The sequence below is a fragment of the Chrysemys picta genome, chromosome 4, assembly GCF_011386835.1.
Source record: "Chrysemys picta bellii isolate R12L10 chromosome 4, ASM1138683v2, whole genome shotgun sequence".
Lineage (NCBI taxonomy): Eukaryota > Metazoa > Chordata > Testudines > Emydidae > Chrysemys > Chrysemys picta.
The window spans coordinates 74,561,909-74,576,921 of NC_088794.1; the positions used below are offsets into that span (position 1 = coordinate 74,561,909).

The 15,013-nt window shown below is 43.2% G+C and overlaps 1 protein-coding gene across 1 annotated transcript in view; it reads right to left on the reverse strand.

The window, feature by feature from the left end:
• ABTB2 (ankyrin repeat and BTB domain containing 2) overlaps positions 1-15,013 on the reverse strand; it is a 191,008-nt gene that overhangs the window by 56,739 nt on the left and 119,256 nt on the right. Inside the window, exon 2 of the mRNA XM_008179566.4 lies at positions 604-750. Within this exon, the coding sequence (XP_008177788.3) occupies positions 604-750 (147 nt within the window). The remainder of the gene's footprint in view (positions 1-603; positions 751-15,013) is intronic.

Sequence of the window (15,013 nt, forward strand, 5' to 3'; positions counted from 1 at the left end):
CATCAACTAGTGTACAACTATAAAAAGCAACAGAGGGTCCTGTGGCACCTTTGAGACTAACAGAAGTATTGGGAGCATAATCTTTCGTGGGTAAGAACCTCACTTCTTCAGATGCAAGTGAAGTGAGGTTCTTACCCACGAAAGCTTATGCTCCCAATACTTCTGTTAGTCTCAAAGGTGCCACAGGACCCTCTGTTGCTTTTTACAGATTCGGACTAACACGGCTACCCCTCTGATAGTGTACAACTAGAAAGTGAACTTGTGGCCATTTGACTAACTGCTGTCAATCTGGTGCTCCGACATTAGGCTGATGAAAGCCATTTAAGCACCTACATAGCTAGAAACAGATCTTTCACCAGCACTGAATTCACTAAGACAAAGAATAAAATGCTGGAAGCAGGACATTTTGTGCATAAATTAAGCATAAAACATCCTAGTGGCATAATCTGATTTCCACGAACAGCACCCTGAAACAATTACATTTTACAAAACATGGAACCAATGCCGCTCATGCTGAAGCCAATGACAAAACTGCCATTGACTTCAATAGCAGCAGGCCTCATATTTTGTTTAAACAAACGATCAGTTACAGCTGAAACTCACTTAGTTCTGAGATGCTTCCAACACAAGTCGCCAAGAGAGACTGTTCCAAGGTTCGGAGCTCCAGCTGGGCATAAGCATCGGCCCGTCCATCACTGCTTATGGAGCCATCATTGTAGGGGCTGAAGTAGGCAGGCAGAGACAGCACACCTGGGGAGAGCAGAGAACAGGCCTGTTACAAGTGAAATCACCGGGGCAGGGGAATACTCCACCATTCAGGGATGGATGGAAATACTGAAAGCACTGATTTCTGTTTGTAGTGGTGACTGGGGAATGCAATGCATGCTGCTCACTCAGCCACAGCGCTCAGAAGGTCTTTGGAACCAATTAGTGCTGTTGATTGGCAGAAGCAGAGCAGCTGGGCTCTAGGGAGCAAATGCAGATACTGTTTGCAGCCTGTAAATGCTGGAAACAAGGAGTTTGTAAAATTATTTTATTGTAAAATTACAATAAAAGCTTTGGAGAGTCTAAAGAAGCCTTTAAAGAGATGTCTACACAGTAAAAAAAAAATCCCACAGCAGTGAATTTCAGAATTTGGGTCAACTGACAGGCTTGCATTTCAGGGCCAAAAATAGCAGTGTAGATGTTTGGGCTTGGGCTCCAAAGCCCTCCCCCCTTGCTGGGTTTCAGAGCCTGGGCTCTCGCCTGAGTATCTACTCTGCTATGTTTAGCCCCGCAGCGCAAGCCCAAGTCAGTTGAACCAGGCTCTGATACTCACTGCTGTGGGTCTTTTATTTATTTAGCTGTGTAGACATACCCTAAAACTGTATATGCAAAAATGAGATTGTGTGCGCCCAGAGGCTGAACTTGCATAGCTGTAATCAGATTGTTGGATGCAATGACCTGATTTTTAGGATTGCTGAGCATAATTGCCAAGTCCAGCTGAGGTAGGATTACCATATTTTAGTTTTAAAAGAGGAGGACACTCCACGGGGCCCCGGCACCACCCCAACTCCGCCCCTTCCCCAAAGTCCCCGCCCCAACTCTGCCCCCTCCCCTGAATGCTCCTCCCCCTCCCCTGCTTCCTGCAAATCAAATGTTCGCGGGAAGCCTGAAACAGGGAGGCAGCAGGTAGGCTGGGGCTGGGTGCGGCTCCCTCTGGCGGCCGGCTGGCCCAGGCCAAGAGGCTCTGGCCCCGGCATCTCCCGCCTGGCTCGGCTCGGGCCCTGGGGTGCCGGCCCCAGGCTGAGCACCGCCGACCCCGGCCCCAGCCGAGCACCCCCAGCCCCGCACCCCTGGCCCCCGGCCGAGCACCACCGGGCCCTCCCTCCCTATTTTTCCGGACATGTCCGGCTTTTGGGGATTTCCTCCCGGACGAGGATTTGAGGCCCAAAAAGCTGGACATGTCCGGGAAAATCCGGACGTATGGTAACCCTAAGCTGAGGTGAATGGGAGCTGAAGATTCTCAGCAGCTCTGAAAACCAGGCCATTAATGATCTCATTTGGGCATCTGACAGCAGGCAGTTTTGAACGCACACGTTTAGATTTTTTGTGTGTATGTGAACATTTGGGCATGTAAGATTACTCTTGGAAGCTGATTTTGAAAAACTTGCCCATAAAAGCATTTATTTGCATTTCTACAAATGACCGAAATAGAAAGTTTGATTGGAAACACCTCTCCCTCTGTCACACACACACACACACCCTCTCTCTCTCCTCTCTTTCTGGTTGTTAAGCATGTTTCTAAAAACGTTTCACTTTCTTTACAAGAGCATTGATGTAAAATGACTAGTTGGGTCAATAACATAAAAACAATTTATATAGTGGTGATCAGAACCCACAATCTGCTTTGTGTATCATTTCACAGTTCTTCCTTTGTCTATAACAAAACAGAGCCAAATTGGGTGAGAGTTTGGTGCGACTGGAAGCGAAGGGCGTGAGTACCGTTTAGAACCTGTCATAATGTCGCAGGCACTGAGCAAGCTTACGCAGGCAACTCAACCATTGCACTGGAATCCTTATGTGCAGCAGCTCCCATAATTCCACTCCTGAATCTATCACACAACTCCACCATTGTATCTCAACCCAGACCTGCTGAATTCCTTGCTATTCCAGACCTGGGTCCGCATACACTTCTCTGCCAGCGTACCTCAATCTTGATCTGTGGCACCCTAAGCTATTCAGTCTTTTGTCCCCACACAGCTCTGCTAATGCAATACCCCTACTGTTCCAGTCCGAGGTGTAGAGAGTACTTCATTCTAATTCTGCAGCCACCTCCTGTCATGTCAGTCCCCTGCCTCCCCATCAAGCAGATAATTGCCAATTAACCTGCACCACATTGGGAGAGCTTTGTTACTTTGTCTTTATGTTTTCTTTTGAGATTTTATACAGAATTGATCTCTTCCTCCCTCTCCCATTCAGCGGGACACATCCTCTTCACATCCTGCTCAGTGGCACAGCCAACGATTGCATCAAGAACTTCCTGGACATTCTGAGGATAAGGGAATGATTTATCCTGCTGTGTCTCTGCACTGTACATCACTGTTAACTAATGCAGAAAACCCTGCCAATGGTCTCTAATGTGTTTAATTAGGAAGCTCAAGTTCTAAGAATTAATAGAAGCAACATATGCAAACTGGAAGTGCCACTACACTGCACCCCTACACAGCACTACACTACCCTTATACAGAGCGTGAGCCCATTTCCTTTTTCCATGTTAATCCTATGAAAGGACATTTAAAGGCATATGGATTGAATTTACAGCAGTGGGAGAAGGAAAATGGGCTGATTTGTTAAAAGTTTCAAATGGAGCACATAACTCTACAAAGGTGGAAACAGAAATGGGCACTTACATTAATAAAACGGGCAGGGGGAAAAAACGCTTTCGGAGCAGATCACCCCCCTTCCTCCCCCTCCCCGCCCCCGCTTTTCCCCCCAATGGTTTCAACTGAAAGTTTGTTTGTTTGTTTTACTTACAAATAAAGATTCTGTAGAATGATTTAAGCTGGGCAGACAAATCAAGCAAATTTTCTCAGTTTTTCAGGTTATGGCTTGGCAGTTGTGGATAGTCGGAAATAAAAGTGATTTATTCACTGGGAAAAGTATTTCATATCTGCCCACAAAGGATAGTAGTATTAGAGGGTAAAATATTTAGGGTTTAGTGCTTCCGCTGGCTAGGAGGGAGGTATGCCTGTTACTTAAGTGGGAGATGAGAATGAAATTAAGTCCTTAAGGCCTGATCCACAGCCCATTGATGTCTGTGGGGGTATTCCATTGATATAAATGGGTTTGGGATCAGGCCCTTAAGACACAGCAATAGCATTTATGAAGTGTGTTTCCTGTTAATCTAGCAGTGTGTGTGTTTTTCACCATTGAAGGGTACCGAGTCCCTGACAGAGTCCTGAGAACCATCCCCTATCCCCCTGTTGTAGCCTCCCCTTTCTGCAAGGCTCCATAGCATAACAGCCATCCTTCTGAAAGAGCTTCCTGTGTGGCACATCAGCACCCTTCCTTAACTGGCCAGAGTAATACATCCCATTCCCCCAGCAAGCAACAAGCTTGCTGGCATCTGAAACACTTTGTGGCCTGGATGAAGGAAGCGAAAGGCCAGAAGCCAACTTCAACGTAAACACTGCAAATCCATTGACATGAATCTCCTATATCTGTTGCCATATAGGGCCTGTGATACATACGTGAGCAATTCTGATTCTCTTCATTAGAGAGCAGTGCACACATGTACCCGTCTTTCATAAGGGTCTCATTTTTATTCATTACTGCATTTTACACTCACTGCATTCTTTCTTGGAGATGAATGGGTCCTGTAATGGAGAGAAAGAGCACTTTTGCTCACAACTTTTCAAGAGACTAACAGGAGTGACTGACTGGGCAGCGAGTACAATATTCGCCACAGCTTGTTTTACACCCTACTTTACTGCGTTAATTTTGGTACTCCTTCTGTAGTCCCCATCACTTCATGGGAGGTAGGGAAGTACTGTTAGCCCCACTTTGCAGATGAGGAACAGAGTCCCAGATGGATCTGTAGCCAAACTGAGTCCATTAGAGTTGGACTCGTGTTACTGGGAGCCAAATTTGATCTCGTATCTTTTAACTACAAGAGTCAAACATGATTTTCATGATGGATAGAGTCAACTGCACTGCAACACGCTATTCTGACTTCAGATATCAGAAATGTTCTGTAGCAGAGATAACAACACAGTCCCACCCAGAAGTGGAATAATTTTCTGAAATAGTGTTAATTTGACAAAAAAGCAGAAACTCAGACAGATGCTTCACTTCACTTCTCAGAGATGTGGACAATGTATAAATCTCACTCCGAGCTGGAGATGCTGATGGTGATTCTGATTTGGTAATGTCACATGCTTTTACATACCACTGGGATATGTTATTATGAATGGGTCAGACTGTGAACACCTTACTCACCTTACTTTTGTATCATGACTTTGTAAAGGTGGAAGTGGAGCATATGCTAAGTGGTTAGAAAAGGAGTTAAGAGTGGCTGTGCCACTGACTGACTGCCAACCTTGGGCAACTTGCATCACCTCTCTGTGCCTCAGTTTCCTCATCTATAAAATGGGGCTAATTGTGTTTACTGATGTTAGAGTAGTGCTATAAATCTTAATTAATATTAGTAAAAGTGTTTTGAGATTTGCAGATAAAAGATACTATAAAAATGCAAAATATTAAGTGTAAATTGTTCTGATTGAATTTGTAGGGCCCGTTTATGAATTTAGATTTGGCTTTATATATTTTTATTGATGGTTATATTGATTTTGATCAAGGCTAACTAAATAAGCAAAATATAACTCAATTAGATTAATTTGTGCCTGAACATTCTCTTTTTACTTGCAATCTGGGAGTAAAACTACAGTTGACATGAATTTCAAGGGTATATTTCCCCCACAAAACAACAACCCAAAGCAACCTTTAATTACTATGCTGCAAAGATCCATCAACAGCTCACTTTGTTGTCTAGAAAATATTTTTTTCTTGTATGGATTATGTTGTGTGCAGGGCCGGCTACAGGCACCAGCTTACCAAGCAGGTGCTTGGGGCGGCCACTTCGGAAAGGGGAGGCACGTCCAGCTGTTTGGCGGCCAAACAAACAAACATGAGATAAAGATCCATTTCAGGAAATTAAACCTAAAGATGAATTTTTGACAGCTCTGGGAGCACTCACTAGATTCAGGATCATATTTAGCTATTTACCTATCCTTAATCATGATACATTTTGTATGAGTCACATACGCATCAAAACAAAAAATGTAAATAATACATAGGATCCATCAAGAGGATCAAAAATAAGAAAGAAAAATGTCTTCTGTCATGGGCATTAAGACAATTTTGCAATATATGGCTTGTGATTAGTTCCATACGGAACATTTACAGAGGTCAAATGTTACCTGAATCCAATAGGCTTGTAGAAGTAACATTTTAGAGACAGAAGGGTGAAATCCTGGCCCCATTGAAGTTGGTGGCAAGACTCCCATTGATTTCAATGGGGCCAGGATTTCACTTAGGAAATCAAGAAGACTCTAATCCAGTGGTGGGCAACCTGCAGCCGGTCAGGATAATCCGCTGGCAGGCTGCAAGACAGTTTGTTTACATTGACCGTCCGCAGGTACGGCCACTCGCAGCTCCCAATGGCTGCCGTTTGCCATTCCCGGCCAATGGGAGCTGCGGGAAGAGGCAGCCAGCCCGCACCACTTCCCACAGCTCTCAGTGGCTGGGAACGCCGAACCACAGCCACTGGGAGCTGCGGGCAGCCGTGCCTGCGGATGGTCAATGTAAAGAAACTGTCTCGCGGCCCGCCAGCGAATTACCCTGACGGGCCGCAGATTGCCCACCACTGCTCTAATCCAATTGCAACTCTAATTACCCATACTGGAGTTTGGGTGGGACACAAAGACAGATGTCCTTTTTCTACAAAAAGTGCCATAAATCTTAAACATCATGAGTGGTGAGGGACTCCATTAATTTCTGTCTCACACCGCAATGCCATGCTACACTGATTCAGAACTAACTGAGAACAAAGAGCACCACTTACCAAGTCAATGCCATATCCTGGAGCCCCTTGTTTTTCTCCTTGGCAGGCTCTCATTCAAGTACTATGAAAGCTCAAGCCTGCTTGGTTTTATGAAATCTGACATCATCACAGCCATAGTCTAATCTGACATCATCACAGTTCCTTCTGACAGCAGAGTACACCAAAGAAAACCAGCCAGCTAAAGTGTTCCTCCCATAACATATACAAATGAAAACATGTCATGTTCTGAGATCAGGTACAGTCACGTATCACCCTGCTAGGAAGACAGGAGTTGGGAAAGAAGCTTGTGATGGGAGAAGAGTGCTTATAAGTGCTAACTAATAGGAAAGTAACAGTTTTGCATGAAGTGATTACAAAGCAGATGGGCACATCGTTCAGTGGGGCTCTGTCAGCAGTAAGAGAAATCAAAACCAGTCAGATGTATGAGCATCCACATTTAACAATCATACCTTAATTTAAAACAAATGGAGGGAAGGAGACAGGGGAAGGGAGAGAAAGGCTTAAGCACTAAGACAGAAGGGTCCCTAAATTATCTACAAGTGCTCAGTGGTGCACAGTTTAAGAGCCACTGTCTTAGCTGTTCAGTTCTGGAAACTGCTGGGTAGAGATCAGATCACTTCACACACCCACACATTAAAATGAGTTTTGTGGTCTCACACTGATTGTTTGTGGCCATCTTTCCAAGCCACTCACATACATACACAATCTGGCACAACTGGCAGCCTCTTCTGAGGGATAGCCAGGGCTCCATGTGACAATACCAGTCAGGACTGTGGTGCACAAGCATAGCCAGGAGTGGGAGAGTAGGGGGTGCTGTAGTCAGGACACTTTTAGAGATGAGGGGATAGAGATTTGGGGGCTGGACTAAAATAGCAGAAGTGTAGGTCAGGATTTAGGGATGATGGCCGGGGTGAGGTGTTGGTGCCAAGATTGGAATAGTTATGGGTGTTGAAGGTCATGACTGTTTGGCAGGGGAGTGTGGGGAAACTTTTACAGTGCCCATCTGTACTACATTTAGCTCTAGGCGGAGCTGACAGTCTCATGAGTGGAACATACTTTGTGACCTAATGCACGCATCAAAGACTAATACTGGCAGCCAAAGTTTGTCTGGGCTTAAGTAACGTTATCAAGAGCCAGCATTGTCTTCTAGAAAACAATCTGGTCATTATTTGCAAAATATCAATAGGCATTATATGGCTCAAGCATAAAGATGCCCCAAAACTGCAGGCTTAAGGACACCCTGAAAGTCAATTATCCCTCTGCAATAACCAGGTTCACCAGTCCCAATATTCCATAAATATGTGGAACAATCAGAGTTTACAGATTCTGCAGCTCTAGGTGAGCTATTACATTAACTTTTGGTGTACATTATGGTACAGAAAATCTGTAAGGCCACTGTCAGTCAGCACAAATCCTTAAATGCCTGGGTAATCTCACAGAAATAATCATGCTTTCTATTAATACTGGACTGTCATAAACACTAACAGGTTTTTATTTCACTCATCCTTGAAATACAATCATCTCTGGGATGGAACATGGCTGCCATGCTACATCAGCAACAAATAACTGTTTTGGGAAAGGGAGGTGACCATTGAAAATGCTGGGGTTGGGGTGGAGGTGGGAGGTATAGGTAGGATATTGGAAGTTCCATGGTGTGGCTGGGACAAATGGCATTCCAGATGATCAAGAATGGATAGAGCCTCTTTTTTACATCGTATTCAAAAGTTGACATGAAGATGGCAGAAGAGCAGCACACTACCAACAAACACAGCAACAGGGCATTGGTTATTGATTGAGTAAGTAGCATGCTTCTCTCTGAATCACCAGTCCTACTTCCCACACCACGGTGAGTTTTCCTTGGAGGTCTCCTGTCCAACCACTGACCTGATCCCAATTGCTGAATTTTACATAATCTGATGAACTCATATCTTGAACTGGTATTTTAAAGGATACTGGAAAACCAGGTAAGTTTCCATAAAGTTCATCATAAACATAGTTTGCAATCTGGAGCAGTCAAAAAGGCTAATGGAAAGTTAAGAACCACTAGGAAAAGGATAGATAAAACAGAAAATATAATAATGCCTCTATACAAATCCATAGTATGCCCACTCCTTGAATACTGTGTGTGCAGTTTCAGTCATCCCCAGCTCAAAAAACACACATTAGAATTGGAAAAGGTACAGAAAAGGGCAACACAAATGATTAGGGGTATGTAACAGCTTCCATATGTGGAGAGATTAAAAAGACTGGGACTGTGCAGTTTAGAAAAGAGATGACTAAGTGGGGATATGCTAGAAATCTATAAAATCATGACTAGTGTGGCGAAAGTGAATAGGGAAGATGTGACAGGTTGGATCACAGAAACCCCTTTAGGGCTGCCACCCGATGTGCCTAGACTACCTCTGAGCCCATTTTCCCTGACAGCTTGGGAATTCAGTACCTTGTCTTGTTTGAGCCAGACACGCTTGCCTGCTGCAAACACAGATCCAAGTCTGTCCCACAAGCTGCAGGCTTAACTGAAAACAGCTTAAGAAGTGCTCCTGTCTCCAGCAGTCAGATACCCAGCTCCCAATGGGATCCAAACCCCAAATAAATCAGTTTTATCCTGTATAAAGCTTATACCCTCTATAAAGCTTATACAGCGTAAACTCATAAATTGTCCACCCTCTATAACACTGATAGAGAGATATGCACAGCTGTTTGCTCCCCCCCCCCCCCCAGGTATTAATACTTACTTGGTTAATTAATAAGTAAAAAGTGATTTTATTAAATATAAAAAGTAGGATTTAAGTGGTTCCAAGTAATAACAGACAGAATAAAGTGAATTACCGAGCAAAATAAAATAAAACACGCAAGTCTAAGCCTAATACGGTAAAAAACTAAATGCTGGTAAAGCTCATCCTCAGAGATGTTCCAATAAGCCTCTTTTACAGACTTGACTTCCTCCTAGTCTGGGTCCAGCAATCACTCACACCCCTGTAGTTACTGTCCTTTGTTCCAGTTTCTTTCAGGCATCTCCTTGGGGTGGAGAGGCTATCTTTTGTGCCAGCTGAAGACAAAATGGAGGGGTTTCCCCAAGGGCTTATATAGACGCTCCCCGACTTACGCAAACTCAAATTTTGCATAAGTCGGAAATGCATCTCCGACCATTAAAAAAAAAAACAAAAAAAAAAAACACCCTCCTATTTCTAGCTCACGGAACTTTTTCCATAAGTGCGGATTTGCGTAAGTCAGGTCTTGCGTAACCCGGGGAGCGTCTGTATAGTCTCTCTTTTGTGGGTGGAAACCCCTTCCCCTCTCCTATGCAAGATCCAGCTCCAAGATGGATTCTTGGAGTCACATGTCCATGCATGACTCAGTTCCTTACAGGCCGATGCCACATTCACAGAAAAGCTCAGATGTGGATTGGCATCTCTCAAAGTTCATTGTTAGCTTAAGTGTTTCTTGATTGGGCACTTACTGAGAATAGTCTTTTCTCAAGAAGCTGACCAACTGCTTCACTGAGGCTACTTAAAATCAAACAAGTACCTAGCCAATATTCATAACTTTGAATACAAAAATGATACATGCATACAAACAGGATGAATATATTCAGTAGATCTTAACCTTTGCAGAGATGTGTTACATGGCATATGTAGCATAAAACGTATTCCAGTTATATCATATTTACACTCATAAGCATACTTCTATAAAGCATTATGGGGTGCAACGTCACAGAAGGTGTTATTTACCCCTTCACATAACACAAGAACTAGGGGGTCACCCAATGAAATTAATAGGCAGCAGATTTAAAACAAACAAAAGGAAGTACTTCTTCACACAACGCACAGTCAACCTGTGGAACTCATGACCAAGGGATGTTGTGAAGGCCAACGTATAACTGGGTTCAAAAAAGAATTAGATAAGTTCATTAGCCAAGACAGTCAGGGACACAACCCCATGCTCTGGGTGTCCTGAAATCTCTGACTGCCAGAAGCTGGGACAGGAAAACAGGGGATGGATCACTCAATAACTGCCCTGTTCTGTTCATTCCCTCTGAAACATCTGGCTCTGGCCACTGTCGGAAGGCAGGATACTGGGCTAAATGGACCATTGGTCTGCCCAGTATGGCTATTCTTTTGTTATTATACATCACCTTTTACCTGAGGCTCTCAGTGCTGTGGCAGGAGGGCCACCATCATTACCTCAATATCATAGGTGGGGAAACAAAGACAAAAAATAGCTGAAGTGAGTTGTCCAAGCTCACAGAGGGAGTTAGTGCCAGATCTCTGCATTGCCCACATCTCCTCATTCAAAACCCCCTGGTTAGACCAAATTTGCTGATATTGAATCATTGTTCTATTGTCAACTAGCCCAGATTTTAAATAAGTGGCATGGCTGTGTTTTAACTTGGGTCTGGAAAACTATGCTTACTGTTTTACAGGCTATGATGAAGTCATTTGAAAATGTGGTCTTTGATGTCACTAAAAAGAGACAAAGGAACTTTAATATTTTCCCTCAGTTTCTAGAAATGTAAATTCCTTGTAGTGCAACCATTGCAGCTACTTGAAAAGAATCCGATGTGCTGTGGGTGCCAAAACACCATCCTTAACAAACACAATCTCCAAGCGTAAGGCCATTCTCTCTAAGATCACCAGCATTCATGGCATCAGAATTTCCATGTGGAATTTGAGGGTATAATAGGACCCTGCAGCTCGGCAGTAACAGTAGGTTTTGGAATAAACCCTCTGTGCTTTTACAAACTTCTGTTTTCAGATTCCAATTAGACTCATTAAAGAGCAAACCCTCTACAGGGCTGTAAATATCACATCGACAAACGGAGAGAAGCTTTATGAGGCACAGTATAATTTGCCACAAGCCTTCTGGAAGAAGTGAAGAAAACAGACTCATTTGCCAACAGTGAGTGCTGTCTAATGGGTAGAGCAGGAGACTTGGTGTTATGCTGCCAAGGTTCTATTTCCAGGTCTGACACTGACTTGCTGTGTGACCTTGGCCAACTTACTAGATCTCCCTGTTTCTCTGTTCACTTAACTGTAAAATGGGAATAATACTTCCTTCCCCTCCAGGGTGATTTGACAGAAGCGGCTTTTTTAAATCTCCTTGTCATCTAACTTCTTCCCTCATTCAGAATCATACATATACATCTCAGTAATGTCCCCTGTACCGACAGTAATTTTCTTATGGTCCTTTTTTAGTTAATAACATTAACGTCTTTCATTCAGTTTTACCCCAAAGAATCCAAAGTGCTTTGCAAAGTGCGCATAGGGATCACCCCACCTAACCTGAAATGCAGCTACCTCTGGGGTGAAACACAGTAGCTCTAACATTGCACGACAATACAAACACAACAGCTTAGGACAGGAAGAGACAGGATTTATCCAGTTGAAACTACACAGGGGAATGAGGGAAGGTCGAATGGATTTTAGGCAGGTAAAATAGATTTTGGCTAGGACTCCGGGATTACATAGTTACTCTTACAAAACATGCCATACGAAATTTACTTGTCACCTAGGGTGACCACCCATCCTGTTTTGGACGGGGCAGTCCCAAAATGCAGAGTTCAAGTCCCGGTTCCAGGCTGAATGACTCCCGGACAGCATTTGTCCCGGATTCCCTGCAGCACCACTCCGTGCCTGCCCGAGGCTCAGGGGTGGCACCAACCTCTTCCCAGTGTGGGGGAGGCTGAGGTGGGCCCTAGTCCCTTGCTCAGGGAAGATGGAGGGTCCGGGGCTCCCTACAGCGGCCTGGGCTCCCTGGGCATCTCTTCCCATGGCCTGGCTCCAGCTTTCAGCTTGGCCAGGGGGCAGGGCCACGGAGAGGGGTGGGTCTCCTTCTTGTGTCCCGCTTTTGCCTTTTGAAAAGGTGGTCACCCTAATCTCATCTGAAAGATGGCAGGTCCATGTCCCTTAGCACCACATTGAGGCATAAGGCCAGTAAGCTCAGAAGGAACAGTGTAACACCACTTCCAGCAATCCACTTTTTTTTTTTTTTTTTGGTAAATCTCCCACCTAAAAACTAGTGTAGCATAATTGTAGCATAGTGTAGCATGAGGGATAGCTCAGTGGTTTGAGCATTGGCCTGCTAAACCCAGGGTTGTGAGTTCAATCCTTGAGGGGGCCACTTAGGGATCTAGGGCAAAATCAGTATTTGGTCCTGATAGTGAAGGCAGGGGGCTGGACTCGATGACCTTTCAAGGTCCCTTCCAGTTCTAGGAGATAGGATATCTCCATTTAAAAAAAAAAATCTTAATTTGTGATAGCTGGGGTGGGAGGGAGATCAAGGTACAAGCTGGCACAATTAGAGCCCCACTGTCTTTTATCCTTGTTAGCCTCTGAACCACTCCTGATTCTTCACTCTCCTTCCTGAAATAGAGGTGCTTGAATTGTGCCCAGAGATGAGGTCTCATTAAGCTCTTTGTACAATGCCATGATGATCTCATTTCATTTGGGTTTAGTTCTACATCCTATTATCTGCCAGACAGTTGGAGGATGATAAATTTGGAACTTTTATGACTTCCAATTCTTTTACTGTCTACATGGAGAAATTGACTGGAATAACTACTGCAGAATAAAAACTATTCCACAATAGCTGTTCCAGAATTGCTCCTTGTATAGACACAATTATGGAATAATTCTAGAATAATTAGTGCTCTTCCAAAGTGAAGGGATTTTTCTGGAATAAAGTGACTATTGAGTGTCCATGAAAGAATATTCTGGAATAGCTACTGTGTGTTAATGTATTCCACAATAGTTATTCCAGTTAATTTCCCTGGGTAGTTAAAACCTTAATCTGATTAAACTAATCCTCATTTTGGTTTTTCCTGGTTGGATTTAATATATCATCACAGTAACATTAAAAATAGATCAATAGATCATCTGTTAATCAACATCAAAACCATAATTACATCAATCATTTGGAATTCTCTAAACATGAGAAATAAATAATTCTGTACATCTCAAATTAAAAAACAAAGCTTTACAAAAGGATCCCCCTCCCCCTTTTACAATTTAGAATGCACTTCTAACTAACTCCCAATATTTAGGAGGCTGTAGGTATGAGCTGCTTTAAACCACTGTAGGTTGCCACTAATGGTATCTCACTCTACACATATTTTAATACCTAATATTGTATCAAATCCATGACCAAATAAGAACTTCATGGTGACAGAATTCAGATCCTCCTGCTCCTAAAAGACAGGCGACTACCACATGAGCTAAGGATAATCTCCATTCGCAATATAGTCGCTATGATGCACAGTAATACCAGACAGCATCAGAACTGCTCAATACATGATACTGTCATTACAATAGATGAGTAGAAATGGGTAACATTTTTCAGACAAATAGATTATTCACCAAAAAATGCAGTTTCAGTTCACAAAACTATTTGTGAATTTGACACAGATTTGCTAGATTTGGGGGACGGGGGGAGAGGGAGAAGCAGCTAGATTCACAATTTGCCAAAAATGTCTGGATTCAATTTAACCTGAACCACATTTTTTCTTGATTTTTTTGGAACTGCCAGTGAACTGAACAATTGGTTTCTCGCTGACCTCTGTATATGAATGAGTAAGCTCTAGCACCATTGCCTCTGACTCAGTTCACCTGGTACAGTCTATGAAAGTGGACTGTGAAGGGTCAGGCTGATGTCTCCATTAGATAGTCATGTGCATGTCATATAGGTAAACACAAATGACTCACAAAAGGATGGGATTGTCAGTCATTGACTCAAGCTAATCTCTGTGTCTAGCCGACAAACTCAGGGAATGTTCATCTCTAGGGGCATTTATTTTAAAAAAGCAATTGAAATAAATGACACATACAGTACATTGCAGTTTCACACACAGAGTTAACCTCCAATGTACTGTACTCTATTGACACTCCGACTACAATAAACAATATAATCAGGAGAGGTAAACTGGCCAGACCAGCATTAACCTGCATGCACAGCTCATTAATCACGAGACCTCCCCATCTTTACAGAACTTGCCTGGAGCTCACATTAAAATGTCTTGGTGAGCTCAAGTTTTGGAAAACACAAACATCAGCACTTCCCACTCTCGAAAGAATGTTTGTGTCTGAAAACAAAACCCATGTGCCTCTTGACAGGGTTATTTACATGGTCCAGAATAATTTGGATAGTGTTAAAGGTCTGTGTCAACTGTATATTGAAAAAGAATCCATTTGTCTTTTGATTCCGATTTACTCAAATAAATACTTGGAAGTATTTGGCAGGCCACTTTTTCTACAATATGGGATGTCATTATCTTAATAATAATGTTTTGCACTTCTATATCTTCTCCCTTCCAATAATCTTAGAAAACTTTATCAACAAAGGCAATTACAAAAAAGGCTCACAAGAACCCCAGAGTCAATGAGAATTCCACTCATGCAACAGCCGTAGGCTCAG